Raw genomic sequence first — 27,528 nt, forward strand, 5'->3', positions numbered from 1 at the left:
GGGGAGGGGGGGCTGAGGGGAGCGGGGGGCTGAGGGGAGCGGGGCTGAGGGGAGCGGGGGGCTGAGGGGAGGGGGGGCTGAGGGGAGGGGGGGCTGAGGGGAGCGGGGGCTGAGGGGCGCGGGGGGCGGAGCTGAGGGGGGGAGAGGGGGGGCTGAGGGGAGCGGGGGGCTGAGGGAGCGGGGGCTGAGGGGAGCGGGGGGGGGGGGGGGCTGAGGGGAGGGGGGGGCTGAGGGGAGGGGGGCTGAGGGGGAGCGGGGAGCTGAGGGGATCGGGGGGCGGAGCTGAGGGGGGGGGGAGAGGGGGGGGCTGAGGGGAGCGGGGCTGAGGGGAGCGGGGGCTGAGGGGAGCGGGGGGGGGGGCTGAGGGGAGGGGGGGCTGAGGGGAGGGGGGCTGAGGGGAGCGGGGGCTGAAGGGAGCGGGGGCTGAGGGGAGCGGGGCTGGAGGGGAGGGGGGCTGAGGGGAGGGGGCTGAGGGGAGCGGGGGGGCTGAGGGGAGCGGGGCTGAGGGGAGCGGGGCTGAGGGGAGGGGGGGGGCTGAGGGGAGCGGGGCTGAGGGGAGCGGGGCTGAGGGGAGCGGGCTGAGGGGAGGGGGCTGAGGGGAGCGGGGGCTGAGGGGAGGGGGGCTGAGGGGAGCGGGGCTGAGGGGAGCGGGGGGCTGGGGCTGAGGGGAGCGGGGGCTGAGGGGAGCGGGGGCTGAGGGGAGCGGGGGCTGAGGGGAGCGGGGGGCTGAGGGGAGCGGGGCTGAGGGGAGCGGGGGCTGAGGGGAGCGGGGGCTGAGGGGAGCGGGGGCTGAGGGGAGCGGGGGCTGAGGGGAGCGGGGGGGCTGAGGGAGGGGGGGCTGAGGGGAGCGGGGGCTGAGGGGAGGGGGGGGCTGAGGGGAGCGGGGGCTGAGGGAGCGGGGGGGCTGGGGGAGCGGGGGCTGAGGGGAGGGGGGGCTGAGGGGAGCGGGGGGCTGAGGGGAGGCGGGGGCTGAGGGGAGGGGGGGGCTGAGGGGAGCGGGGGGCTGAGGGGAGCGGGGGCTGAGGGGAGCGGGGGCTGAGGGGAGCGGGGGCTGAGGGGAGCGGGGAGCGGGGGGGGGGGGGGGCGAGGGGAGCGGGGACGGGGGCTGAGGGGAGCGGGGGCGGGAGCGGGGGGCTGAGGGGAGCGGGGGGGCGGGGGAGGGGAGCGGGGAGCGGGGGCTGAGGGGAGGGGGGTGAGGGGCTGAGGGGGAGGGGGGCTGAGGGGAGGGGGTTTGAGGGGAGGGGGGTTTGAGGGGATCTGAGGGGGCGGGGGGGGGGGGGGGGGGGGGGGCTGAGGGAGCTGAGGGGTGCCGGGGCTGAGGGGAGGAGGGGGCCAGTGTGGCTCAGTGGCTAGAGCATCAGCCTGGGAACTGAAGGGTCCCGGGTTTGATTCTGGTCAAGGGCACTTACCTTGGGTGCAGGCCCCATCCTGGACCTGGTCGGGGCCCCTGTAGGGAGTAACCAATGAATGTGTGTCTCACATGGATGTCTCTCTGTTTCTCACCCTCACACTCTGAAAATCACCGGAAAAACAGCCTTTGGCTTGGTGGGGGGTCAGAGAGCAGGTTTCTGGTCCTCGTGTTCAGACTGACGACTCCCTGCCCCCCCCATTCTGCCCCAAAGCCAAGAGGGGGTGCCAGGAGGGGACTGGGCTGTAATGGAGGACTGGGGAGTGCTGGGGGTGGGAGGGTGGCGAGGGGGGGCTGAGGGTACCATTCGGAGCAGCCAGTGCCTCTCCTCCCAGCCCTCGCCCAGACTACGCACGTGTGCACTCATATTCTTGCACACCCATGTAGGGGCACACACACATGTGTGCACACACTCACCTGTATACACACACATTCACACCCACACACGCTCATGCACATGTGTGCTTACATGTGCACACACGGGCACACACCCAGCCACATGTGCACAGCTGTGATGTCATGGTTCTCCCCTGCAGTCCCACCTGCACACGGGCTGGTGCTGTGTGAACTGAGAGGCTGCGGCCAGCACCGCCGTGCCCCACGGGAGCGCGTGACGGGCAGCGGGCGGGCATGCCACGGGCTCCCGTCACCCGGGCGGGGGTTTGGATGCGCTGGGTGAGCGCCGAGGGTGGGTGAGCGCCGAGGGTGGGTGCTGAGTGCCGCCCCGTCGGGTGGGCGTGGCCCCAGCAGCTCAGAGCCATGGCCCTGGAGTCACCTCCCGTGCCCTCCTGAGGGAGCCGGGGGCTGGCCTGGACGGACCCCGGGGCTGTGGTGACCGGGTCCACTCCTGAGCTGGGTGTCAGGACACCACTGGCCAGGCGACCCCTGACCCCATGCCTCGGGGCCCGTGTGTGGGTGTCCCTCCCGGAAGGGGGACCTGCCGCGGGGCGGCCTGAGAGACTGCTGGCCTCCCAGGAGCAGAGGACCCGTCGTCCGGGTGCCAGCGCCGGGGCTGAGGTCACCGCTCACGGCCGGGAGCCGGCCATCCCCGGGCCCGCCCACCGCGGCCTGGCTCACCCCGGGTGCTGTCCCCCTCCCCAGAGGTCGGACCCGCAGCTGCTGGCCCAGTTCTACTATGCGGACGAGGAGCTGAACCAGGTGGCGGCCGAGCTGGACAGCCTGGACGGGCGGAAGGACCCTCAGCGGTGCACCCTGCTCGTCAGCCAGTTCCGCTCCTGCCAGGTGAGTGCGGGCCTGTCCCGGGCGTGGGGCGTGGGGCCTGTCCCGGGCGTGGGGTGTGGGGCCTGTCCCGGGCGTGGGGCCTGTCCTGGGCGTGGGGCCTGTCCCGGGCGTGGGGTGTGGGGCCTGTCCCGGGCGTGGGGCCTGTCCCGGGCGTGGGGCCTGTCCTGGGCATGGGGTGTGGGGCCTGTCCCGGGCGTGGGGCCTGTCCCGGGCGTGGGGCGTGGGGCCTGTCCGGGGCGTGGGGCCTGTCCCTTTGATACAGAGTGTTCAAAACCGTTCGCTACTCTGTGTGTTTTAAACAGCAATCTCTCTCTTTTTAAAACGTGTTTCTAAAAATATATATTAAATTGATTTTTTACAGAGAGGAAGGGCAAAGGAGAGAGAATTAGAAACATTGATGAGAAAGAAACATCGATCAGCTGCCTCCTGCATACCCCCACTGGGGATGTGCCTGCAACCAAGGAACATGCCCTTGACTGGAATCAAACCTGGGACCTTTCAGTCCACAGGCCAACGCTCTATCTACTGAGCCAACCGGTTAAGGCTTAACTTATTTTTTTTTAAATTAATTTCAGAGAGGAAGGAGCGGAAGAGAGAGAGAAAAACATCAATGATGAGAGAGAATCATGGATTGGCTGCTCCTGCACACCCCACACACTGGGGATGGAGCCTGCAAACTGAGTACAACATGCCCTGACCTCCTGGTTTATAGGTCACTGCTCAGCCACTGAGCCACACTGGCTGGCTGCTCTTGTGTTATTATTTATTAATTATTGTATTGTTTTCCGCACAAACAACTGTTAGCCTACCTGTGCCCGCCCGTACTTGTGCCCGCCCTGAGCGTGGGCAGGAACAGGCAGGGTCTCACTAGATCCTCCGGGCCCTGAGCTTCTGTGTTGCCAGGGGCAGGGGGGGCCGTGGGTGCTGCTATGTCCCTGTCGCCCGCCCGCTGCCAGCGCAGCCACAGCGCGGCCTCTCCCTGTTCCAGGACAACGTGCTGAACATCATCGACCAGATCATGGACGCCTGCATCCCCCAGGACCGCGCCCCCCGGGACTTCTGCGTCAAGTTCCCCGAGGAGATCCGGCACGACAGCCTGGCCGGCCAGCTGTGGTTCGGGGCCGAGGTAGCCGCGCCTGGGTCCCCGCCACGGCCGTGGCGCCCTCCAGCGTCTCTCTGCGCGCCCTGGCCCGCCCCAGACCACGGCCCCACGTGGCGTCCGGTCACTCCTGTGGGCTGGGGGAGGGGCCGGTGTGCCACGCCCGGGCCCATGGGCCCTCCCCTCCGCCTGCCTCTGGGCCCAGTCACAGTGAGAATGTCTGCGGTTTTGCTGTGACCGCTCTGGACTAAGAGAAACCCGGGGATCCCCGCCCCCCGGAGCCCCCCCCTCCTCTACCTCCCCCCTCCTCTCTCCTCCGCACACCCACCTCCTTGTAACCAGCCCCAGAGCCGGCCGAGGGGACTGGGCGGCAGGAGTTCCGGGTTCCCAGGAGAGAGGACTTGGGGATGGAGGCCACGCCCCAGCCGCTGAGTTCCCCGGGGCGGCTTTTCTCGGGGTCAGGCCTCAGGGTGGGCCCCCGGGGGGCTGGGGCAGGCGGTGACCCTCCCTCCGCCCACAGTGCCTGGCCGCCGGCTCCATCATCATGAACCGGGAGCTGGAGAGCATGGCCATGCGGCCGCTGGCCAAGGAGCTGACCCGCAGCCTGGAGGATGTGCGGGGCGCCCTGCGCGACCAGGCGCTGCGGGACCTCAGCACCTACACGGAGAAGATGCGGGACGCCCTGCGGCACTTCGACGTGCTGTTCGCGGAGTTCGAGCTCAGGTGACCGTGCACCACGCGTGTGCTGTCTGCGTGGGGCCATGGCCTCGGTGTGGGGCCCTCCCTCTCCTCCTCCTTCCTTCCCTCCCTCCCTCCTTCTCCCCCTCCCTCCCTCCTTCCCTTCCTCCCTATCCCCCTTCCTCTCCCTCCCTCCCTCCTTCCCTCCCTCCCTCCTTCCTTCTCCCTCTCCTTTCCTCCCTCCCTCGCTCCTTCCCTCCCTCTCTCCTTTCCTTCCTCCCTCCCTCCCTCCCTCCCTCTCTCCTTTCCTTCCTCCCTCCCTCTCTCCCTCCCTCCCCTTGCTCAATGGTCAGGGCAGGCCAGGCGGGATGCCAGGGAGGTGAGCAGTGACAGCTCAGGTTGGGCAGGGCTGAGAGCACTGGTGGGGGCCCCGGAGGGGCCTGACCCCAGCAGCTCTGACCCGACGGGGTCACGGCCACGCTGGCCGCTGTGCATTACAGCTACGTGTCGGCCATGGTGCCCGTGAAGTCGCCCCGGGAGTACTACGTGCAGCAGGAGGTCATCGTGCTGTTCTGCGAGACGGTGGAGCGGTGAGCCGCCGTGCCCGAGGGCCGGCCTGGCCTGGGGGGGGGCACCCGCCTGTCACAGGGATGCCAGCAGGACAGGGCCAGGCCAGCCCCTCCCTGTCCTTGTTCCCGGGGTGGGGGGTCCTGAGTGGCCGCTCCTCATGGCTGCAGCCTCGTCCCTCACCCCCCACCTTCCCTCTGGGCCCCGCCCTAAAGTTCAGGACAGAAATTCATGGGCAGGACAGCAGGGCACAGGCTCTGCCTCCGGGAGCTGACCCCCTCCTCCTCCCGCTCCTCTCCCCCCCCCCCCCCGAAGGCCTCCCCTCCAGTCCCTCTCCCCACGCTCCTCACCCCCCTCCTCACCCCCCCGGCAGGAGGGGGCCCTGGCTGGGTTTCGGGTCCCACACGGTTTGGGGCAGATCTCTCAGCCGGTGCCTTGGGGTGTGAAGTCAGAGGCTCCGAACGGCGTGTGAGAGGGCCCGCTCTGAGGCGGGCTGGGAAATCCTGATGTCGCTCCGAAGCCCTGACCTCTCATACACGGATAGTCCGTGTTGGCCCGTCGAGAGGCGTTTCACGCCATTTCACATCACCCGCCCGAGAGGCTCTGCTGGCGTCGCTGGGATGGGGGGAGGGGAGTCCGCACAGGCGGCCCCGCCCACCCCTGCAAGGGCTCGGGGCACACTCGTCCCCCTCCGACTGCCCGCCCAGCGTGGACGCGGGTCTGCCAGGCCCGGCCTCCTCACTGTGCCCCTCGGCCAGGGCCCTGGACTGCGGGTACCTGACCCAGGACATGATTGACGACTACGAGCCCGCCCTCATGTTCACCATCCCCAGGCTGGCCATCGTGTGGTGAGTGTCCCCCGCCGGACGGTCCTCCGGCGGAACCGGGCAGGGCCGTCCATCCGGGGGCTGATAGGGTCCGGAGGCGGAGCCTGTGCAGTGCTCACCTCCCCCACCGGCATCTGCTCCACTCCTGCCTGGCTCTGGGGCAGATGGCTTTGGGTCTCGTGGTCACAAACTGTAGGGGTGTCCGTTTCCCAGGAGCCGGGCTCAGGGACAGTCTCGTGCTGACGGGCGTGGTTGCCGCGGCGACATGCCGCACAGGTGGTGGTTGTTGGATGGTCCCTCGAGTGACCGTTATCAGAACAGGACACAGTTTGAGTGACAGTTCTTATTGCATTTCTCTAAACTTATTGAAGACTTGGTCTCACTCAGCATGGACCTAGGAACCAGGAGGTCATGGTTCAATTCTGGTCAAGGGCACATGCCCGGGTTGCAGGCTCAATCCCCAGTGAGGGGCGTCCAGGAGGCAGCCAATCAATGATTCTCTCTTGTCGTTGGTGTTTCTCTATCACTCTCCCTCTTCCTTCCTCTCTGACGTCAATAAAAACATCCTATAGGTAAAAGGCTAATATGCAAATTGCCCCCTAGAAAGTTCAACAGGGAGTTTGATCGCTTGCTATGACAGGCACTGACCACCAGGGGGCGGCGAGGAATATGGCGGGCGGCAAGCTGCAGTGGCGGGGTGCTGAGGGAGCTAGGGATGGAGGAGGCGGGGAGGCGAGGAACCTGATGGGCCCTGGTCACAGCCCAGGCCTCGGGACTCTACTCATGCACAGATTTTGTGCCCCTGCCCTCTAGTTTATAAAAAAAAAAAAAGGATTGGGTCTTGAGGTGCTGAGTGTGGGGTGGTCGTGGAGGCAGTGGCAGGGCCGGAGCCAGGCTGGCTTTTGTGTCCTGAATGCAGCGGCCTCGTAGTGTACGCGGACGGACCCCTGAACCTGGACCGCAAGGCGGAGGACATGTCCGAGCTGTTCCGGCCCTTCCACACGCTGCTGCGGAAGATCAGGTGCGGAGGGAGGGAGGATGGGGGGGGGCTGGCATTGGCGGTCACCCCAGCCTTCGGCCCCGCAGGGCCTCTTCCGCTCAGCGGGGTGACGGGGCCTCGGCCTTGGTCTCCAGGGCCGGTTCATGGCGTTGAGGGCCCTTGTTGCTCGTGCCCGTCCTTCCCGCGGGACCAGGTTCTTTGTGGTGGCCGTCGTGCCTGGAGACCTTCTGCGTCGCTGCCCGGCCGAGGTCCCACCTGGCCTGGTGCCGACTCTCAGGGCCTGCAGGGGCCTGGCTCTCAGGACGGGCTGTGACAGGTGTCACGCCGTACACAGCACAAGCTGTGCAGTTCTGAGAGGCACTAGTTTTATAAAAATATGTTTCTATTGATTTTAGAGAGAGAGGAAGGGAGAGGGAGCAAGAGAGAGAGAGAGAGAGAGGGAGGCGGGAGGGAGAGAGAGAGAAATGTCAGTGATGAGCCCTCGGCAGTGTGGCTCAGTGCATAGAGTGTCCAACTGCGGACCGAAGGGTCCTGGGTTCGATTCCAGAATTACGGTCAAGAGCGTGTACCTCAGTTTCAGGCATCTGTCTCCCCAGCCTGGGCCCTGGCCAGCGCACGTGCAGGAGGCAACCAATCTATGTCTTTCTCTCACATCCATGCTCTTCTACTCTGTAAAAATCAATGAGAAAATATCCTCGGGTGAGGAGAGAGAGAGAGAGAGAAAGAGAGAGAGAGAGAGAGAGAGAGAGAGGGAGGAAGAAAGAAAAAAAGAAAGAGAGAGGAGAGAAAGAAAGGAAGAAAGAAAGGAAGAAAGAAAGAAAGATCATTGATGAGAGAATCATGGGTCGGCTGCCTCCCGTATGCCCCCCCCGGGGATCGAGCCTGCAGCCAGGCATGTGCTCTGACTGGGAATCCAACCGGGACTCTGGGTTCCTGGTTCGACGCGAAGTGCTCAGCATGCTGGCTGACTGCAGGGCGCGCTCTTCCCTGTGCGCCTGTGTGTTCACCGTGGGACTCGGACCGGGCTGGCCCGTGCTTCTCCCCGCACAGAGCAGCTGCTCAGCCCAGGAGAGTCACTCCGCATCCTGGTCTCTGGGTCAATGCCCCTTCCTCCAGGAAGTCTCCCCAGACTGAGCCAAGCACCCTCCGTTTTCCTCGGTTGCAGTTGTCACTATTGTGGTCCCATCATCGCTCACACAAATGTCTGTTTTCTGCATCTTCCAGCTGCCAGGGCCATGCCTGCTGGCTGCGGTGCCCGTGCCCAGCACAGGCGGGGCTCAGAGCAGCTGTGGGACAGAAGGAGGAAGCCATAGGGAAGCTGGCAGTGGGCTTTCACGCCTAGACGTTTTTACTCCTGTGGTTAGCACAGCCCCTGGACCAGGCGCTCTTGTTCCCACAAGAGGCTTCAGAACCTGGTTGTTAAGAAGGAAACTGCCCGGCTGGTGGCTGGCCTGGCTCTGGGGTCCAGATTTGACCTAGGAGCCAGGAGGTCACAGTTCCATCCCCCATTAGGCACATGCCCAGGCTATGGGTTTGATCCTCAGTGGAGGGCGTACAGGACAGCCAACCCATGGCTCTCTCTCATCATTGATGTTTCTCTCTCTCTCCCCCGCTCCCTTCCTCTCTGACATCAATAAAAACATATTTAGAAAATAGAAACATATTTCAACAAAATAAAAGAAGGGAGCCGTCCCCCGGGGAGCGGTGCCTCTCTTTATCCCGGAGGAAACGTGTGCATGCCTGAACTGAACTGCGAGCTGTGGGTGCCCGCTGCTCTCCTGGGCGCTGTGGGCGGCATGGCGCCCGCGGGCCCTCACCGGTGTCCGGTCCCTGCAGGGATTTGCTGCAGACCCTGACGGAGGACGAGCTGCACACGCTGGAGCGGAACCTCTGCATCTCCCACGACATGGAGTTCCCCCTCCGCACGGACGCCCCGGGGCCCCCGGCCCTGGCGCCCGCCTTCCCCGCGCCCCTCCCGCCCCTCCCGCCCGAGGAGCTGCTGCCGGCCAAGGCCAAGGGCCTGGAGGCCGAGCTGGCCTGCTCCATGCAGTACGACGACCAGGAGCTGGAGCAGCTGAGCCGCATGGTGCACCGGGCGGGCGACGCCATGTCCTCGCTGCTGTCCCCGCCCAGCGCCTGCCAGTCCCCCGCCCGCCGGCCGGGCAGCACGGGCGGCGAGGGCAGCCCCCGGGCGGAGGCCTCCCCCGGCCGCAGGCTGCGGCCCTCGGGCAGCGACGAGGAGGAGGGCAGGGTGTTCTTCATGGACGACGTGGAGGGGGCCCCGGAGGCCCCGGGCAGCCCCTCTGTGTGGCCGGGCGGCCCCCCCGCCGACCCCCAGGGGGCGGAGCGGGGCGGGGAGGCGGGGGCCCGCGTGCCCGCCGCCCCGAAGGACAAGGGAGACGTGAGCAATAACAACAACGCTCCGGACGGGGACCGGGCGTGGGCGGCCGGCCCCAACTCCTGCAGCTGCCTGGACTGCCCGCCCCCGGACGGCTGGGAGGCCGCGGCGGACGACGCGGAGACCGCGGAGACCGCCGAGATGATCGCCCACCGGACGGGGGGCATGAAGCTCTCGGCCACGGTCATCTTCAACCCCAAGTCGCCCGCCTCCCCGGAAGCGCCCGGAACCGGGGCCTCCCCCTCGGAGACCGCGGCCGAGGGCACGGAGGCCGGCCCCCACACACTCAGCACCGCCACGGCCACCAGCTGCCTCCTCCATTCCTGCGTGTGCTGCGCCGGCTGCAGGAGCGGCGGGGAGGAGGCCACCGAGAGCCTGCCGGACAAGGGCAGCCCGGGCGTCCTCGGCACCTCCTACGGGGGCTTGGGCTCGGGCGTGGCCAAGGGCGGGGCTGAGCGGCCGGAGGAGGCCCGGCCTGCCCTGGGGGCACTGCCCGCGGGCCCCCCGGGCCCCCAGCCCGCAGAAGACACCCCCGACCGGCAGGAGCCCGGAGCCCCTGCTCTCAGCAAGTGCCTGGACCTCCCCTCGGGGCCCGCGGTGGACGCAGCAGACGGCCTGCAGGGCAGTGGGGACGGCGGTCAGCAGGAGCCCGAGGCCGGACAGCTGGACGGTGCACAGCCCTCCCTGAGCCGCAGCCTTTCGGGCCTCAGGTAAGAGCTCTGGCCCCTGGGCTCGCCCCTGACTGCACTGGGGGCGTGTGTGGCTGATGATTCTCTGTCGAGGTGTTTCCATGGGCCCTCGGGGCAGGGGTGGGGGGGCAGGGGCCTCAACGCTGCAGGACGTTCAGCAGCTTGATTCGGCCCACTGGGCACGGGGGTGACCCCGCCCAGGAACATCCCCTTTGGCCCCTGAGAGTGCAGGCCTTTGAGGAGGTGGCAGGGCCCAGCCTGGGGTCTGCCCTGCCCGAGGCGTGGCCCAGCCTGGCCCTGGTGTGACTAGCGTGAGGGTGGATGGACGGTGGCGATGGGCGTGGCTTTGTCTTTGCTGCCCCGAGGGTGCCCACCTGACCACACGGCCACTCGACCCCCGTGGGTGCACCGACCCTCAGTGAGCTGTGGGCACCGGGCCCCTGGGTGCTGAGACCACCCAGATCCTCAGGAGGTGCTCGGGCGCTGCCCTCCCGCCCAGATGCACCTCCTCAGACTCCAGGGGTCTTGGTTTCCTGGCGCCCCTCACCCCGGCTTATCCAGGCAGAGCAGACAGCAGCCGGGCCCCTCCAGCCTTGACATGGCACAGAGGACGAGCGGGGTTCGCCAGGTGGTTCCCACGGGGCCGTGGTGGTGTCACCACGGGCTGGTCTCTCACTAGGACTTGCCTACAGGCGCCCACTGGCTTCGGCTGTGACCACCGAAGGGTGCTGCGGGGGGCGCTCAGCCTGGAGGCCCTCTGTCAGGAGCCGTGGAGATGGGTACAGAGAGGTGGTCAGTGGGGTGGACCGGGGAGGGGGTCTTCATACCAGGGGGAGGGGTCTGCACACCAGGGGGCGGGGTCTCCACACCAGGGGGAGGGGTCTGCACACCAGGGGGCGGGGTCTCCACACCAGGGGGAGGGGTCTCCACACCAGGGGGAAGGGTCTGCACACCAGGGGGCGGGGTCTCCACACCAGGGGGCGGGGTCTCCACACCAGGGGGAGGGGTCTGCACACCAGGGGGCGGGGTCTCCACACCAGGGGGAGGGGTCTCCACACCAGGGGGAGAGGTCTCCACACCAGGGGAGGGGCTGTGGGTGCAGGGCTATGTGCTCTGCCTCCTCCTTTCTGGCCTCGCCCCCAGCACAGGTGTGAGTGTGAGGGGCTGGCTGGGACCCTGTGGTGTTGGGGCCGCCGCTGCTCGCTCCTCCATGCCGAGTCCCCGTGTTTGCGGCTGGACCTCAGGGCCCGCGTGCCCGTGCCTGCCTCTCCTGGGTGGGGCCTCAGTCACTCCCCACCCTCCTCAGCCCTGGGCACCCACTCATCTGTTACCCGGCTCCATAGGCTGCCTGTTCCGGAAACTTCCTATAAACAGAATCACACAATAAGTTACCTTGGTGTCTGGCTTTTAAAAAATGCATCTTCGTTGTTGAAAGTGTTACAGATACCCCTTCTCCCCCCATCCCCCCCCGCCCCCGCTCCAGGCCTTCCCCACACTGTGTTTGTGCCCAGGGGGTATGCATATATGCATACAAGTTCTTTGGTTGATCTCTTCCCATCCACCCATCTCCCCCGCCTCCCCCTGAGACTCCCGGTCTGTCCCATGCTGGCGTCTGGCTTCCTACTGAGCGCCAGGCTTTCAGGCAAACACCAGCCTTTCCTTCCTTCCACGGCTGTGTAATATCCACGGAGGATGGGCCGTGTTTCATTTACCCACCTGTCTGTCCAGGTGCGCGCGTGTGTGCGTGTGTGTGCATGCCTCTGTGTATGTGCGCATGTGTGTGCATGCACATGTGTGTGTGTGTGATATTCCCCTCTTGGCTATTATGAATAATGCTGCTGTGAACACCTGTGTACAAGTTTTAAAAATTTTTTTTAAAAATTGATTTCAGAGAGGAAGGGAGAGGGGCAGAGAGATAGAAACATCAATGATGAGAAAGAATCATCCATCGGCTGCCTCCTGCATGGCCACCCTGAGGATCATGCCCTGACCGGGAACTGAACTGCTGTCTCCTGGTTCATACATAGGTCGGTGTTCAACCACCGAGCCGCACTGGCCGAGGGCAGCGAGGGCAGCCCCGGTGGAGGCCTCCCCAGGCCGCAGGCTTGACCGTCGGGCAGCGACGAGGAGGAGGGCAGGGTTTCGACGTGGACGACATGGAGGGACAGCTGAGGCCTGTGCACACGAGTGTGTGTTTGTGTGTGTGTGTGTGTGTGGTCATGTTTCTGTGTCCTTTGCTTTCATATCCAGGTATGGGAGTGCTGGGCCACATGATGTAGCTTCTTTTTAAATATTTGTATGGATTTGAGAGAAAGAGAGAGAAAGAGAGAGGAAGGGAGAGGGAGGGAGAGAGAAACATCGATCGATTGCTTCCCGTACACACCCTGACTGGGAACGGAAAACGCAACCTAGGCATGTGCCCAGATGGGGAATGGAACTGGCAGCCTTTCCGTGCACAGGACCACGCCCAACCCACTGAGCCACACGGGCCAGGGCTGTGGGTTAGCGCAGTGGTTGGCAAACTGTGGCTCACAAGCCACGGTTTGCCGCTCTGTTGACTAATGAGTTTGCCGGCCACTGGGTTAGCTTTTTAAGGTGCTGTCACCCGCTTGCCACAGTGGCTGCTGTGAGCGTGCCCACCGTCCCGGCCGGGGTTGGTTTCTCCACTCCTCACGGACACCAGTGTCCCGGAGGCTGTTTGAACAGGTCTTTTGCCCGCGGGGCACACCCACTAGGATTCGCTGAAGTCACTCCCCGAGGCCAGGGCGCCCCTCACCCCGTTTGCCGCAGCAGGCCCACCTGTTCCCGTGGCAGCGGACGGTGGACGGTGCCTTCGCCCGGGTCTCACGGCCATCAGTTAGGGCAGATGTTTGCGAGGCTCCCGTCAGGCCCACGGGATGAGCTATACCCAGAGGGCTCAGTCTCTTCACCTCATGTGCCCTCTCCTGCTGTAACAGGTTTAACTTTTTTTATAGTTTCTCCTGGAAGTTTAAAAATAGAAGCCACGATTTACGTGAACCCACACACCTGCTCCCCCTCCTGTTCTATGCAAAGGGCCTTGCCCTGCACACACGCCTCTAGCCTTGCACTCCTGGCCGAGCCCGGGGGCTGCTGTGGCAGCTTCTAGACGTCCCCACGGTCGCTGTCGCTGCCTGGGACCCCGCCATGTGGCTGGACCCGCGTCACGCACGCCAGCCGCTGGCCTCGGGGCTGCCCCCCACTGGGCGCCTGCAAGCGGTGCCTCAGGGAGCAGCGTCCGGCAGCATCCCTCGGGGATGAGGCCACTCGGGAGGTGCGAGCCCAGCTGCCTCCGCCACGCCCAGGGGGACGGATTTTTGTCCACAGCCTCCTGGACGGCTCCTCCTCAGGGCCCCAGCCCCGTGGCCGAGCTGATTGGTAAGTGTCGCTTTCTGCAAGGCAGATCAGAACACAGCACAGCCTCTCTGACGGGCTCCTGGATCGGGGAGTTTGACCTGCACCCACTTTCTCTGCTGTGTGTTCAGGTGACAGCCAGAGGACACCTGCTTTGTCTGCAGCCCCCGCCTGCTCTCCTGCCGTGTCCCGCCGTGCACACGGCTCATGGGTTCACGTCACGCCTCAGCTTCCAGCCTCATCGGCTTAGCGCACACACGCGCACATGCCGCCGAAGCTGAGCTGCGAAAAGGAAGAGAACCCCACCGAGAACCTCCAGGATTTCCAGAAGGTGCCCGAGTCTGAGGGAGGAAGAACGTGGTAGGCGGCCGGCTGAGCAGGACAGCCCTGCGCCTGGGTCAGGACCTTGGACAGCGGGCCCCGGCACTGCGTAGGGGAAGCTGGGAGTCCGGCCGGCAGGTGGCGCTGTCCCACCCACCGACGGGGAGAGAGGCTCATTCAAACCAGGCTGACTCCTGGACACCCACCCACCCACCCACTCAGTGGCTGGGCAGGGCGCCCACCTTGGGGAACCTGATGGAACACGGGGCGCAGGTGACAAGGCAGCATGGGAAAGACAAGCATGAACGATCCATCGGCCTTCTGTCCAGGAACCGGCAGGAAGTTCACAAAATTCAGAGGGCGAGATGCCGGGACCTGGTTGGCATTTGGTGATGGCAGCAGCCACCGGGGTGGTGCAGCTGGCCACCCCCCTGGCAGATGGAGAGTCAGGCGGGGGAGCTGTGCCTGCAGCACAAGCCCATTGTGCTCATGCACCCCTGTGGGACCAGCGTGGCCCCGATTTGACCCTGAGGCCCGCCTGTGAAGCAGGTGCTTCCGTGGCCCCTGCAGTGTGTGCCCGCAGAGGGAACCGCGGGCCGCCCTGCCCGCACGGGCTCCTCGGACCCGGGGCCACTTCTGGAGCCGGTGCCGTGAAGGAGACGCCCGGGATGGTCAGCTTGCTCCAAGGGCACCACCAGAGCGTGTTCTCCCGGCAAGCCGGGCACGGCCCCGCGGAAGGCCGGCTGCCCGGGGCCTGGAGGAGGGTCCGGCCGGAGGCGTCCCTCTCCGGCATTTCGCCTGCCCGACCTGCACCCCTAGCTCCCCGCTGGCTGTTCCCACCAGCGCCGCTGCCAGGGTCCCAGCAGTACCACATCCAATGTCCTCAGAGATTCTTGCAGCTTCTTCCTCACCTTTTCAGGCTCACAGATCAGCCTTTTTGGGAAGAGTTGCGTTTTTTAAAAACCCTGCTGTCCCTGTGTAGACTTGCCTCATTATCCAGAACCTTCTGTGCTCAGAGCCAGCCGGGTCCACCCCCTTCCTAGAACCGGAAATCTGTCTGTCTTGAGTGCGCCTGCCTTTCCCGGGACGTCCTGCTACGTGTGCTCTGGCCGCCCGCCTTCTTCAAAAGCAACGCCGACGCGCTCTTTCCTCATTGTACCGTGGTCCTGGTCATGGTGGAGCGGAGGGAGATGTGAATGAGCACGAGGGGGGAAATAAAGCCACCCCCAGCCCATGGCAGTTTCTTTGCTTTCTCACCGAATGCCGTTACGACTGCTCCTCCACAAAGTCCTCTGTTTGCTGGCATCACGGGCTCTGCGTCCCGTCCTTTCCCGGCTCCGGATTTCCCCAGGATGCACTAGCCGCGTGGCCGTGCCCCCTCTGGCTGAGTCTGGATTGTTTCTGTGGCCCCAGCGCTGGGGCAGGATTCCCAGGCAATGCGGCGTGGACGCGCCACGCAGGCTGTGTGCCCGCTCCCGGTCTCGGGGAGGCACGCAGCAGCTCCCACACGTGAGACATGGCTGCTGGCTCCCATGGGTGCCTTCTCTCGTCCAGTTCGGTGAATATTTCATAAGCGCAGACGTGGCCCCTAGCTGGTGTGGCTCAGTGGATAGAGTGTCGCCCTGCGGACTGAAGGGTCCTGGGTGTTCGATTCCGGTCAAGAGCACGTGCACAGGTTTCGGGCTCAATCCCCAGTAGGGGTCATGCAAGAGGCAGTCGATCCATGACTCTCTCTCATCATTGCTGTTTCTCTCTCCCTCTCCCTTCCTCCCTGGAATTATTATATACATATATGGCACTCCGCACTTCTTCTTTAACTTTTGGGCTGACCAGGCAGCTCTTCTTTTTCAGCCTCTCCTGGGATACAGTCAGAGATTCAGCCAGCCTTGCATTCCTGGGGTGACCCTCTCGGCCGTGGCATATTATCCTGTTCACCTGTGTCGGCTTTGGGCCGCTAACATGCTGTCGAGGATTTCGCGTGGGGTTGTGGGGCACGGGGACAGTTGTTTTCTCGGAATGCCTCTCTCGGGCCGGGGTATCAGAGAGGCGTGATGAGATCCGGCACTGTGCGGGGCGGTTCCCACGCCTGCCGTGTTCCGGGGAGTTCGTGAGGCATGGGTGTCACCAGGCAGCCTTCCCGGGGGCCTGCAGTCCTCTGTGGGAGGGGTTTCAGCTACAAGTCCCAAGTCTGTACCTGTTGTCGGTCTGCTATTGCTTGTTCTACCCATTGCTTGTTCAGCGAGTGGAAGCGTTTATATGCATGGTCCCTCCTCCTGGCTTCCCCTGCCCCTGCTCAGATTCAGGGCCCCTGCTCTCCACACCTCCCCCCTCTCCTGTGCTCACCCAGCCCTGCCCGCAGGGTTGGTTTCCCTCAGCCCAGCCTGCGCCCCAATCTCTAGATGCGCTCTGTGCTCTCCTTATTTGCTCCCTGGTCCCCATCCCCTCCTCGTCGCTGCCACACGCAGTCACCGCAGGGCAGTCCTGCCTGCTGCCTTTGTAGAGCCCGTGGCTGTGTGGCCGCGTGGCTGCGTGGCCGCGTGGCCCCCACGGCTGCCTTTCCCTTGTCGCCCCTCCTCTCAGGCTCGGAACAGGCTCAGAGCCCCGGGCTGGAGCACCCTCTCATCTCTCTGGGCCCCGGTTTAGGGCCTCCTGCAGGACCCCGGGCCCACCTCCGGTCCCCTGCCTGCACACGAGTCCCTTGGGCTCAGGGATGGGACTGGGCCTTGGCCGGGGAAGCACACTCACCCGCCACCAAGGAAGGCAGCTGGCCTCGGGGGAAGCCCTGGAGTGAGGGAGGGGCCACCGAGGCTCACGTCCCGTCTCTCACATCCTTGACTCTCCCCCGCTGTCCTGCCCTCCAGCCGGCTGACCTCCACCCGCCCAGTGCGGCCACCAGGATGTGCTGGTGGCCATCAGCCCAGCTCCCCAGGCTCGGGGAGGGTCCCTGTCCCCAGCTCGGGCTCCCTGCTGGGGCGGCTCCAGGAAAACAGGGCTGGCAGAATCCAGGCTGCAGCGCTGTCCCCTCCCCTGAGTCCCCGAGGAGGGTCGAATCCCCCCAGTCCTGCCCACCCACGTCCTGCCCGACTCCTGGCTCCAAGGGGCACCAGGGGACCCCACAGCCCGGGGTGGAAGCAGGGCTTTGAGCTGGAGCGAGTGCTTGGTGAGCACTGGCAGTCCTGGGCGGGGCTGGGGGGCGGGGGGCAGGCACCAGGGGCTGCCGCAGCCTCAGGGTCATCCTCCTCCATCCCCCGGAGCAGGAGGGTTCCTGTCCGAGCAGCTGCTGCCCTGGGAGGCAGAGCCCAGAGGAGGGTGAAGTGCTGTGTGATGGGCGCGGCAGGAGGGGTGCACCCTCAGGCACCCCCCCCCCCCCAGCCTCGTGCTCCGGGCCACCAGCCGCCGAGCCTTCTGTTCGGAGCTTTAAAAAGCAGCAGCAGGCGTGGCGCCGGAATGTGACATGGTCCTCGGCCCACGCGACGACACGTCTATTTATAAATGCACACACGCATGTGCCATGGCGTGTCTGCACCCCCTAGCTGTCCAGATGCGCACGCACTGCATCTCCGTTAGGGCCAGGCCCCGCGACACAGCCGGGGGCCTTCCGGGAGCCGGAGCCGGGCTGCGCACAGCCCTGAGGCCCCTCTGTGCTCTCCTTATTTGCTCCCTGACCCCTCCCGGACCCGGACCACAGCCGCCACCCTCCTGCGGCGCCCCCTCTGCCCAGCACTGGAGGCACTGGCCCCGCTGCCGCTCCGCTTTTCAGGGCGGGGTTCGAGCTCCCCTCTTGGGGGCCGGGAGGGGTCAGAGCCGCATCCTTGCTGTGCCTCATTGTTCTCCACTGTCCTGTGGGACGGGGGCTGTGTCTGCTCCGGGGCTGCTGTGACACGCGTGGACACGTTTGTGTGGATCAGTTTCCAGTCCCCTTGGGCGCACACTTCAGGGGGAATTGCAGGCTCACCGGGACCAGGAAGGGGCTGGCTTCCGAAGGGGCTGCCTGTTCGATCCCGCCTCCCGCCCCAGGAGGTCCGAGGGTTCTGACTTCACGTCTTCACCAACATCTGTTGTCTTCTTTCTTAAAAAAACAACAAAAATAAATATTTTTAGCCCTAACTGGTTTGGCTCAGTGGATAGAGTGTTGTCCTGCGGACTGAAAAGTCCCAGGTTCAGTTCCAGTCAAGGGCATGTACCTTGGTTGTGGGCACATCTCCAGTAGGGGGTGTGCAAGAGGCAGTTGATCGATGAATCTCTCTCATCAATGTTTCTGACTCTCTCTTCCTCTCTGTAAAAAAATCAATAAAATATATTTTAGCCGGAACCAGTTTGGCTCAATGGATAGAGCGTCGGCTTGGGGACTGAAGGGTCCCGGGTTCGATTCCGGTCAGGGGCATGTACCTTGGTTGCGGGCATATCCCCAGCGGGGTTGTGCAGGAGGCAGCTGATCGATGACTCTCTCTCATCGATGTTTCTATCTCTCTATCTCTCTCCCTTCCTCTCTGTACAAAATCAATAAAAAAAAAAAAAATATATATATATTTTAAAAATATTTTTATTGATTTAAGAGAGAAAGGGAGAGGGAGAGAGAGACAGAAACATCTGTGATAAGAGAATCATTGATCAGCTGTCTCCTGCCTGCCCCCCCAGACTGGGGATTGAGCCCGCAACCCGGGCCTGTGCCCTGACTGGGAATCGAACCATGACCTCCGGGTTCATAGGTCGATGCCCAACCACGGAGCCCCGCTGGCAGCCTGCGCAGCCCCTCGCAGCCTCCTGTGCAGACTGCCAAACCCCCCAGCCCCCTTGCCCACACAGACCCGCATCGTCTCTGCTCTCCCCGTGCACCCCCAGGCACAGAGCCGGGGCCCAGAGCCGCCCACCGCCCACCCCACACCGTGTCTGCTTCTCCGCAGGGGCTGCCCGGCCGGGGCCTGCTCGGCGGACAAGGCTGTGCTGGAGGCGGCACCCGTGGCCACGAGAGAGAAGATGCGGTCCCGGTTCCACGGCAGCCACGACCTGATCCATCGCCTGTTCGTCTGCATCTCAGGTGCCACGTGTGGGCGGGCAGGTGGGCTGGTGGGCGAGGGGGCGTGCTTTGGGGGAGCAGCTGGTGCCCATGGGGGCTGAGGCCAGCTGCGGCTGAAATCCTGACAATGATGTGATGATGTTGGGGCGTGCTGCCTGATGTCGGGGTGCAGGGGTGCCCGGCCCTGTCCGTGGGCTCGCTCTGTCTTGTCATCGCCCGCGCCCTGCGCCCTACGCCCAGCAGAGAGCAGGCTTTGTTTGAGGTCAGGCCCCCCCCCCCACCCCATGGCCCCTTAGCCCCCTGGGGGTTCTGTGCATCTTGAGGTTCAGAGTCCGTGTACGTCCTGACTGGTTAGTCTTTCCTTCCTCCATGGCTCACAGAAGGGGGGGGTGTGTTTTGTCCCCCAGGGGGTCAGAGAGGGCATGCGTGAAGGGCGCCTTTTTCACGGTTCCTTTAGTTCTGTGCGTTTTAACGAGTGCAAACCCATGTGGTTCAAAAGCATACAGTGTGGGGTCCCCCACCACCTGGGAGGGGCTTAGGGAGTGCTGTCCTGCCTCGGCTCCGCCCCCCACACCCTGCGTTGCACCCTCTGCCCCCCCATCCTCCGGGGCCCCCTCTGCCCCAGCTGCAGGGAAGAGGCAGGAGCCAGCAGCAGCGGACCTGGGGTCACAAGCCCAGGGATCATTGCCAGGGGCCCCCAGGGGCACAGCCTGAGCCAGGCCCCCTCCCGGGTGGGACCACGAGGGCCGGGGGACTCTGAGCTTCAGTTCGCTCACCTGCCAGAATGCACCCCATGGTGTTTTGTTTTTTTGTGTTTTTTTTTTTTTTAAATATATTTTTATTGATTTCAGAGAGGAAGGAAGAGAAAGGGAGGGGGAGAGAGAGAATATGGATCAGCTGCCTCCTGCACACCACACACTGGGGATCGAGCCTGCAACCCCGGCCTGTGCCCTGACCAGGAATCAAACCCTGACCTCCTGGCTCCTAGGCCGATGCTCACGCCTGGCCGTCCTGGCTGGGCTCCCGGTGGGTGTGATGCTGAGGAGCAGTGCCTGCAGGTGCCCAGTACAGTGGCTCGCAGGAGACCGGGCGCTCGGCCGCAGTCACTCCCACAGTCACTCCCACAGCCACAGGGCGTCCATGGTCTGGGGGTGTGCACCGCTCCTCCTGGCTTTGGCCCCTTAAAGAGCCGCTTGCTGGTCACGGAGAGGCTGGGTCCACCGTGTCTGGAAGGAGGGAGCCCTGCTGAGGGGCGGGGACACGTTTCCCGCCCAGAAGCGGCTGGGGGCTGGGGGCGCAGAGGAACTGGGCACAGGCACCTCCTGGCCGGTCCTCCTGCACCCCCCCGCCCCCACCCCCACCACGGGAATCCCGGCTGCGCCCGGCAGTCACAGTATTTGGGGCAGCGCTGTTTGCCGTGGGGAGGGATGTCCAGGTGCCGCGTGGCCGTGACCTTGGGTGGTGCTGCCGGGCACGGTTCGAGCTGAGATCCCTCAGGGAGGGCCAGGGCTGCCCAGTGGTGGTGGTGGTGGCGTGGCCCGGAGGAGGAGATGTGCCCGAGCTCCTGCCTCCGCCAAAGACTCGCCCGGGCTGGCGGCTGCTTCTTGCTGCCCAGCTGCAGGCGCGGTCCCCAGGCTGCCAGCCCACCGCTCCCCTGCCCCGCCCCTCCCCAGGGGTGGCTGACCAGCTGCAGACCAACTACGCCAGCGACCTGAGGAGTATTCTCAAGACCCTCTTCGAGGTCATGGCCACCAAGCCGGAGATGGACGACAAGGACAAGCTGCGGAAGGGTGAGTGCCCTCGGGGTGTCCAGCGCCTGGGGGCGGGGCACCCGGCAGCCCCCACTCCCAGGTGGGCAGGGCCGGCCCTCCATGCCCGGCCGGGGACGGGATGGAGCGTGGACCCAGCCCCCTCTCTTCCAGTGACCCAGACGCTGCGGGGCGCGGCCCTGGAGGACTGCGCCCTGTGCCAGGAGACCCTGTCGTCCTCCGAGCTGGCCGCCAAGACCCGGGACGGAGACCTGGAAGGTGTGTGGAGCGCTGGCCCGTCTGACGCTTGCTCTCTGTCCCAGACCACAGCCTGGAGGGCGGGGACCCCTGCCCCCACAGCCTGGAGGTGGTGGCTGGAGGCAGTGGCTTGCTGGTCAGGGAAGGGCACTGGGAAGACCCCGGGGCCCTGGGGGGCATGTGTCCCTCGGAGCCTGGAGATGCTGGAGGGTGAGAGCAGCTAGGCCTGAGCGGGGTCCCAGGTGCCGTAGCCCAGGAGGCGGAAGCTGACCCTGCGATAGATCAGGTCACACCCAGGGTCCCCGCTCAGGGCCTCTCCTGCTGCCTGGGGACAGGTGCACCTCGAGGCTGTGGGTGAGGAGGGCAGGGCGGCTCAGGCAGGGCCGTGGGGTGGGCCGGGCAGGACGTCCCCGGACCTTCAGGAGCCCAGGCGGGTGCTCTCATCGGCCTGAGCTGGAGGCCGGCCGGGCCCGACCAGGGCGTCACGGGGTCCAGCAGGCGTTGGTCAGGGTGCCGGGGGCCAGAGTGAGAACCGACCCCTGTGGTGTGGGCGAGCTGAGGGCCCCGGGAGGGTGGCCCGTAAGGAGAGGCCGGGGAGGCAAGGCGCCTGGGTGGCCGGTGGCCGGGCGCCTTCACCGTCCATGGGAGGCGCCGGGGCCTGGGGGCTGCAGGGTGGCCGGGCCTCGGGGCACCTCTGGGAGCCATGCTCGCTTCGGCCTGGAACATGGCGGCCCCTGGGCTGGGGAAGTGACCGTCTTGTACAAGCTGCTCCCCACATTTCAGAGCTCCTGAGAATGGGAGAGGGGGTCCCTGTGACCCGTGACCTTGTGGGAGGCGGGGCCTGGCCCCGGCCCCTGCCTGGGCAGCACAGGTGACAGGGCAGGCAGCACCAGCCTCTGGAGTTGGACGGGAGTCTGCCTGGGCCTCCAGGGACCAGGGTCCAGGGACCCCTGACACCCCACAGTGTAGATTTCTTTATTTCTCAGTTCCTACCACTGCCCAAGGGCCTTGCCAGCTAGGTGCTGGAGGCCGAGGCTTGGGAGGGGGTGATCCAGGTGAGGCTGGGTCTGACCCACAGGCTCTGCCCGCGGGTGTGCAGACTGACCGCCCACAGGGGAGGCTCCTGCACACCCACCTGCGACCCCAGACCCCCTGACCCCGCCCCCCTGTCGTGGCTGCATGGCTCCCTGTGCCTGACGCCACCCCTTGTCACAGACCCGCCCGAGTGGGTCCCGGACGAGGCCTGCAGCCTCTGCACCGCCTGCAAGGCGCCCTTCACCGTCGTCCGCAGGAAGCACCACTGCCGCAGCTGCGGGAAGGTGGGCCGCCCCGCCAGGGCCCTGGCCGGCTGCCCCGCTCAGCGTGGCCTCGGGCACCTGGCCCGGGGTCTGGATGGTGCCCTGTCCCCGCCCTGCTGCTGCAGAGCTGGGAGCAGGGGGACGGGGTTGGGGTTGGGGGGGTGGGGGGAGAAAGACAGGGAGTCTAAACAGGAGCCTGCAGCACCTGGTGAGGGGCCTGAGACCCCCCCACCCCTGAACCTGGCCATCTGGAGCACTCTCTGTCCCAGGTTTTCTTGAAGGCCCCGCCCCACAGTGGACGGGCAGGCCCCGCCCCCGCACGCCAGCCTGGGAGGAGGTTTGGGAGGCCAGGGCGCTCAGGGCTCGGACACTGTCCTCTGGGTGCTGTCCTGTGGGGCCAAGGTCAGCTCATGCCCCCCCCCCTCCCCCCCCCCCGCCTTCCAGATCTTCTGCTCGCGCTGCTCCTCGCACTCGGCGCCTCTGCCCCGCTACGGGCAGGTGAAGGCGGTGCGCGTGTGCACGCACTGCTACGTGTTCCACGTGACGCCCTTCTACAGCGACAAGGCGGGCGTCTGAGGGCACCGGGCGCCCGGACCCGCTGGACCCGCGGACAACCAGGGCGGCCCGCGCTCCCCGCCGGTCCGGAGCGTGCGGATGCACCCATCAGGCTGCTGCCCCGAGACCGGCAGAACAGCCAGGCCGCTCCCCACTCCAGGGCCAGGGGAGGGGGTCCCTGGGCACCAGGGGCTGCCCTGCACACCCACTGGCCCCGCTGGGCTGCGGCCTGGAGGCCGGGCCTGCAGAGGGCCTGCTGGGGGCGCCGCTGGGCAGCCTCAACGCCAGGGACACGGCAGGAGCGGGCTGGGCCTCCGTGCCCCGCAGGCTTCCCACCCGCTTGCCAAACCAGTGCCCAGAGCCGGGACCTATCTCAACCCTCCCCCACCCCCCGACTCCCCGCACACCATGCCCGCTCCCCGTGCCCAGTGGTCCTCTGGGTGAGCCCTGCCCTGTGCTGCCTGCCCACCCACCCACTGCGGGTGGGGAGGCCATGGGCACCCACAGACAGGTCCGGGGGCTCAGGCCAGGGCTCCCAGGCAGCCAAGGACCCCGGGCCCCCCCTTCCCCCCGGCTGCCACCCCCCCCCCCGCTTCCCGCACCCCTGGGACCCCGGCCCCCCTCCTCCGCTGGGGTGGGGCGGGGCCCAGCGGGACTCCTCAGGCTAAATCTCAGGCTTCACGTTGCAAAGAGGGTTGCAGCTTTATTTTTGGAGAGAGACACACCTACTGCTTCTTTTATAGGAGAAACCGGGTCGCTGCTCAGCACGGCCACGCATGGCGGCGGCCGGGGCAGGGAGGGTCTATGATGGAGTGACTGTTCTGTATGGAGATTATTTTTATTTTCTAAATGCTGTAATTCGACACCATTTCCATAAATCTATTTACGGACTGCAGACCCCTCGTTGCCCGTGAACACGGATGCCTTTCTCTTTCTCAGGAGGCTGGGGGCTCTGGGCTTTGGGGACGGTCCAAGGGCAGGGCTGGCTTCCTCCCCACCAGCCCCAGGAGGAGGTGGCTCCCCATCCCCACTCATCCGTGAGGGCTCCAGCGCTCCCCTGCCCTCTGCCGGGCTGGCCCCCCGGACGCAGAGCCAGGACCTGGGGGTGAGAGGGGTGAGTCTAAGGAAGGAGGCCTGTGGTCACTGGGTGGGTCAGCAGGGAGGTCAGGACTGAGAGGCCTGGGTGGGGTCAGGAATCAGTCCTGCAAGCTAGCCTGGCCCTGGAGCAGGTCGGCCTCCTGAGCCTCAGTTTCCCCATCGTCACCACCATCACCTTCTTGTCTCTGCTTTCTGAGCGCGTCCCCTCCACCCCCCGACAGCCCTCAGGGAGCAGCACTCTGTGCTGAGGAGGCTGAGAACCTGCGGACACTTTCAGGGTCTCGGCTCCGGGGACAGGCCCTCCACCCGCACCGGGCCCTGGTCTGGAGCAGGAGGAAGGCAGGGCCGCCAGGAGCCAGCACGCTGGGCTGGACTGTCCACCTCGCCCTGCTCTGGGCTGCACCCGAGCTGGGAGAGGCCAGCGTGCTGTCCAGCACCCTCCTTATGCTTCCAGGAACGGGCGGTGTGTGTGTGTGTGTGTGTGTGTGTGTGTGCACCTGAGCCTGGCTGCCCACCCACACCCCCACCCCCAGGGACTCAGGACCCCAGGGGCAGGTCACCAAGAGGAAGGCCTGGCAGGGAGCACCCAGAGCTCCCTCCCTCTCCAAGGCGGCTCAGTGGGGGAGGAGGGGCAGGAGCCACCATGCCTGGCTGTGCGGGGGCCGCCCTGGGGTAGAACGGGAAACCCCAACCAGGCCACTCCTCCCATTGCCACTCAGCTCAGTGCACACAGCCCACACTCCCGGCCCCTGGAGGGGTCCCTCTGCCGGCCCCTTTGCGGCTCACCTGTCCCCACAGACATGCTCTCCGGCCCCGCCCACATCCCCCGGGAAAACCCAGGCGGCAGCCGCCCGCCCCAGTTGGCTGTGTCACCCTGGCGAGGTAGGGGCACGTGGAAGGAAGCGGTTGTTAGTGTTAGGGTTTCTGAAGAAGGTGATGAAGGCCAAGTGGGGGGCAGGATTGGGGGTCACACCACCCTGCTCCCCACATCATCCTGCTCCCCCAGCCCACCAGGGACCCCCTTTTCCCTCCTTTCTGGGGCCCCGGGTCCCTGCTACAGCCCATAGTGGCCACCAGGGGGCGCCCATCCTCCCGCCTCCTCCCCCAGTGTGGCCTGATGACCAGGGTGTTGGGGGCCACTGGGGTGCTGCCTGCAGGGGTCCCCCGCTGTGGACGGGCCCTCCAGGTCCAGATGGTACACCGGCGCAGCCACGCCCGCTGGCCAGGCCCTCGCCTTTGGGTTCCTTAAGGGGGTGGGTGGAGGGTTCAGACAGGATCCTAGCTCAGCAGGGGCCACAGGCAGGCAGACACCCCCCGAATGGCTCAGGGGGAGGGAAAGGGGGGTCCTGGTGGGGGCTGGACCCCAGGACCCCGCCATGGAGGGTAGGCTCTGCCTGCGCTCGGGACTCTGCAGCCAGAGCTTGGGGAGGGGGCAGGACCCAACGCCCCGCCCACGTCACTCGCGTGACCTGGAGGAGCTGGTCTCCCGCCAGCCCTCCCCAGAGCCGCCTCCTCCAGGCAGCCTTCCCGTTCCATGGTGGCCCTGCCCCGGCCCTCACCCACGTCCTCAGAGCAGAGCCCAGGTCGGAGCCTCTCCTGTGGGAGAGACGTTCCGGGCCTGCATGGAGCAGCCACTTAAACACGAGCAGGGCTTGGGGTCCATTTGCTCCCAAATGACCAGGGTGGAGCCTGCCCTGAGCTGGGCAAGGATGGCACCCAACACCCCAGACCCGCCCTGCCCGAGGGGCCCGCAGGTCCGGGGTCGCCGAGCTGCTGTGCCGGCGGGGCCTGGTGGGCTGGGGCAGCAGTGTGGGGAGCTGGGTGGTGTGGGGAGTTGGGTGCCGGGATACAGGGGCACAGAACAGCTTGAGAGTCTGACAGATGGTGATGCTGCCAGCGGGGAGAGCTCAGGGCTGGGGACTGTGGAGCGCTCTGAGCAGGGGGCACACAGGTTTGTGGTGTGGACGCCTCGCAGGGATGGGGTGGGTGGGGCAGAGGCCAGCGTCCCTCTGCTGGGACCTGAGCACAGTCAGAGGCAATGGCCCTTAGCCAGTCCCCCCTCCTTCCCTGCTGTCCCACCCGTCACTCAGTCACTCAGGACCCTGTCCTCGGAGGGTTCTGTGTCCTCACACTCACTGAGCCACCTGCTGCCTCTGGGGAGAGGCTGTTGGGTGACCCAGACCCAGGAATGGGAGCTGGGTGGGTTCCTGGGCTGAGGCCCTCAGGGCATCCTGCCCAGAGAGGAGGCCTCTGCCCTGGGCCCAGGCGGGGGTGGAGGGGTGGGGGCAGCCCAGGACAGAGAAGCCCAGCAGCAGGCCCTGGGCGGGGTGTTGGGGTGAGCCCCACAGTCCCTGTTGTTCGCAGTGGATGACAGGCGGCAGGTGAGGAGGCAGCTGGCCCAGCCTGTGCTCGGGGAGGAGGGATGGGCACCTGCCGCTGACCCTCCTCCAGAACTGGGCCCAGGGCAGTTCTGGGAGGCCTATGCCCCGCCCCCACGTGGGGCCAGGGGGGGAGACTGCGGGCCCCTGAGACTGGCACCCACCCCTCCCACAGTAATGTCTCCCATGGGGCCCCCTGCCCCTTCCTGACTCCTCAGGGCCATTTCCTGGGCTGCCCCTCCGCCTGATACCTGGAAGCCTCTGCCCGCCAGGCTCCTGCCCTCTGGCCCAGCCCCTAGGTGCAAATGGAGGCGAGGTGGCTCCCATGGTCACCCGTCACTGCGCTGCCAGGGGGCCCGGAGTGCACCGTCGCCCCCACCCTGCCCCCGCCGCCGGAGGGAGCCGGCATCCCGCAGGTGCACTCCCGGGGATGTGCCTTCAGCCCACCCGTCGCAGGCGCAGGGGTGTGGCCTCGCAGAATGCTGACCAGCAAGTGGGAACTGCAGGCCCCGCCTCCGGGACCCAAAGCCCAGAATACACCGCCCCTCCCAGAGTTGGGCGCCCCCTTTTCCTCTGCACCCTGAGCACCCTGCGGACTAACCGGAGAGGACAGAGCCTGGCTCTTGTCAGGGCTCTGCCCTGGCCCTGGGGTGGCTGTGGGACGGGAGCAGGAAGTGCGGGGTTAGCATCAAAGGGGTGTTTAATGTCTGCCCCAAGGGCCCTGCCCTCTGCTGGGTGCACGGTCCTAATCCCATTTCCCATCACACAGTTGCACTGGCACCCCAGCACGGCATGCTGTGTCACCATCCCTGCACCCATCTCCACTCCACTGGACTCCCAGTTTCCTTATATGTGACTTGGAGATGCAGACACATACAGAAGGAAATGCAATGCGTCCTAGGACCACAAGTGCGCAGGTCTTTATAGTTTTTCCTAGGGGCCCAGTGCACGAATTCGTGCACCTTGAAAGGAACTGTGGGCCACGAGGCTGTGGTAGGAACAAGGGCAGGTCTCGGCCCATCCTCTGTGTTCTGGCGTGGCCCATCCTGCCACGGTCCCCAGGGGGCCCCCACTCACACCCACTGATGGCATGGAGTGGTTGGGGCCAGCGCTGGGTGTCAGCAGCGGCTGCTGCCCCGATAGCCTCTCAGGAGCATGGGGAGGTGGAGAAGCCCTCAGGGGCAATTGGGGACAGCAGCTGCTGCTGGCACCCACTGACTGGGCCAAGTTATTGGGACTGATGCTGGGTACTGGCAGTGGGTGGGAACAGGGCGGGCGCCAGGCAGGACCATGGCTTGTGGGAGCAAAGAATTTTCAGTAACCACCAGAGGCTCTCCCTGATGACAGCAACGGCGCTCCACCTTCTGGCACCTCCCACTCACCTACACCACCATCCCGCTGGGGCTGATGCCCACCATGTTCTGCACACGCCCCCTGTTGGTCAGCGCACATCATAGCCACCAGTTGTTCTGCTGTCTGGTTTATTTGCATTTTAATGTTTTATACAGATAGACGTTTTTTTAAGACTGGGGCAGCAGCAGTGCCTCCAATTTAGAATGTCTGCGTGTGGAGGAG

At 65.8% G+C, this 27,528-nt stretch overlaps 1 protein-coding gene across 4 annotated transcripts in view; it reads left to right on the top strand.

Annotated features, from left to right (window-relative positions):
• The window catches only part of ZFYVE28 (zinc finger FYVE-type containing 28), a 35,878-nt gene extending 12,506 nt beyond the window's left edge, over positions 1-23,372 (top strand). The window contains exons 2-13 of one of the 4 annotated variants that reach the window (XM_084878870.1): positions 2,510-2,650; positions 3,639-3,776; positions 4,270-4,472; positions 4,928-5,017; positions 5,753-5,842; positions 6,741-6,842; positions 8,658-9,929; positions 18,506-18,639; positions 20,292-20,408; positions 20,541-20,645; positions 21,840-21,943; positions 22,367-23,372. In XM_084878870.1, the coding sequence (XP_084734996.1) occupies positions 2,510-2,650; positions 3,639-3,776; positions 4,270-4,472; positions 4,928-5,017; positions 5,753-5,842; positions 6,741-6,842; positions 8,658-9,929; positions 18,506-18,639; positions 20,292-20,408; positions 20,541-20,645; positions 21,840-21,943; positions 22,367-22,498 (2,628 nt within the window). In that variant the 3' untranslated portion in view covers positions 22,499-23,372. Of the gene's footprint in view, positions 1-2,509; positions 2,651-3,638; positions 3,777-4,269; positions 4,473-4,927; positions 5,018-5,752; positions 5,843-6,740; positions 6,843-8,657; positions 9,930-12,883; positions 13,305-13,411; positions 14,920-18,505; positions 18,640-20,291; positions 20,409-20,540; positions 20,646-21,839; positions 21,944-22,366 lie in introns of those variants that run through there. The other 3 variants (XM_084878869.1, XR_014794620.1, XM_084878871.1) reach the window with 3 other exon arrangements.
• Positions 23,373-27,528: the final 4,156 nt, after the last annotated feature.

This window comes from Pipistrellus hanaki (genome assembly GCF_964339955.1).
Source record: "Pipistrellus hanaki genome assembly, chromosome: 1".
NCBI lineage: Eukaryota > Metazoa > Chordata > Mammalia > Chiroptera > Vespertilionidae > Pipistrellus > Pipistrellus hanaki.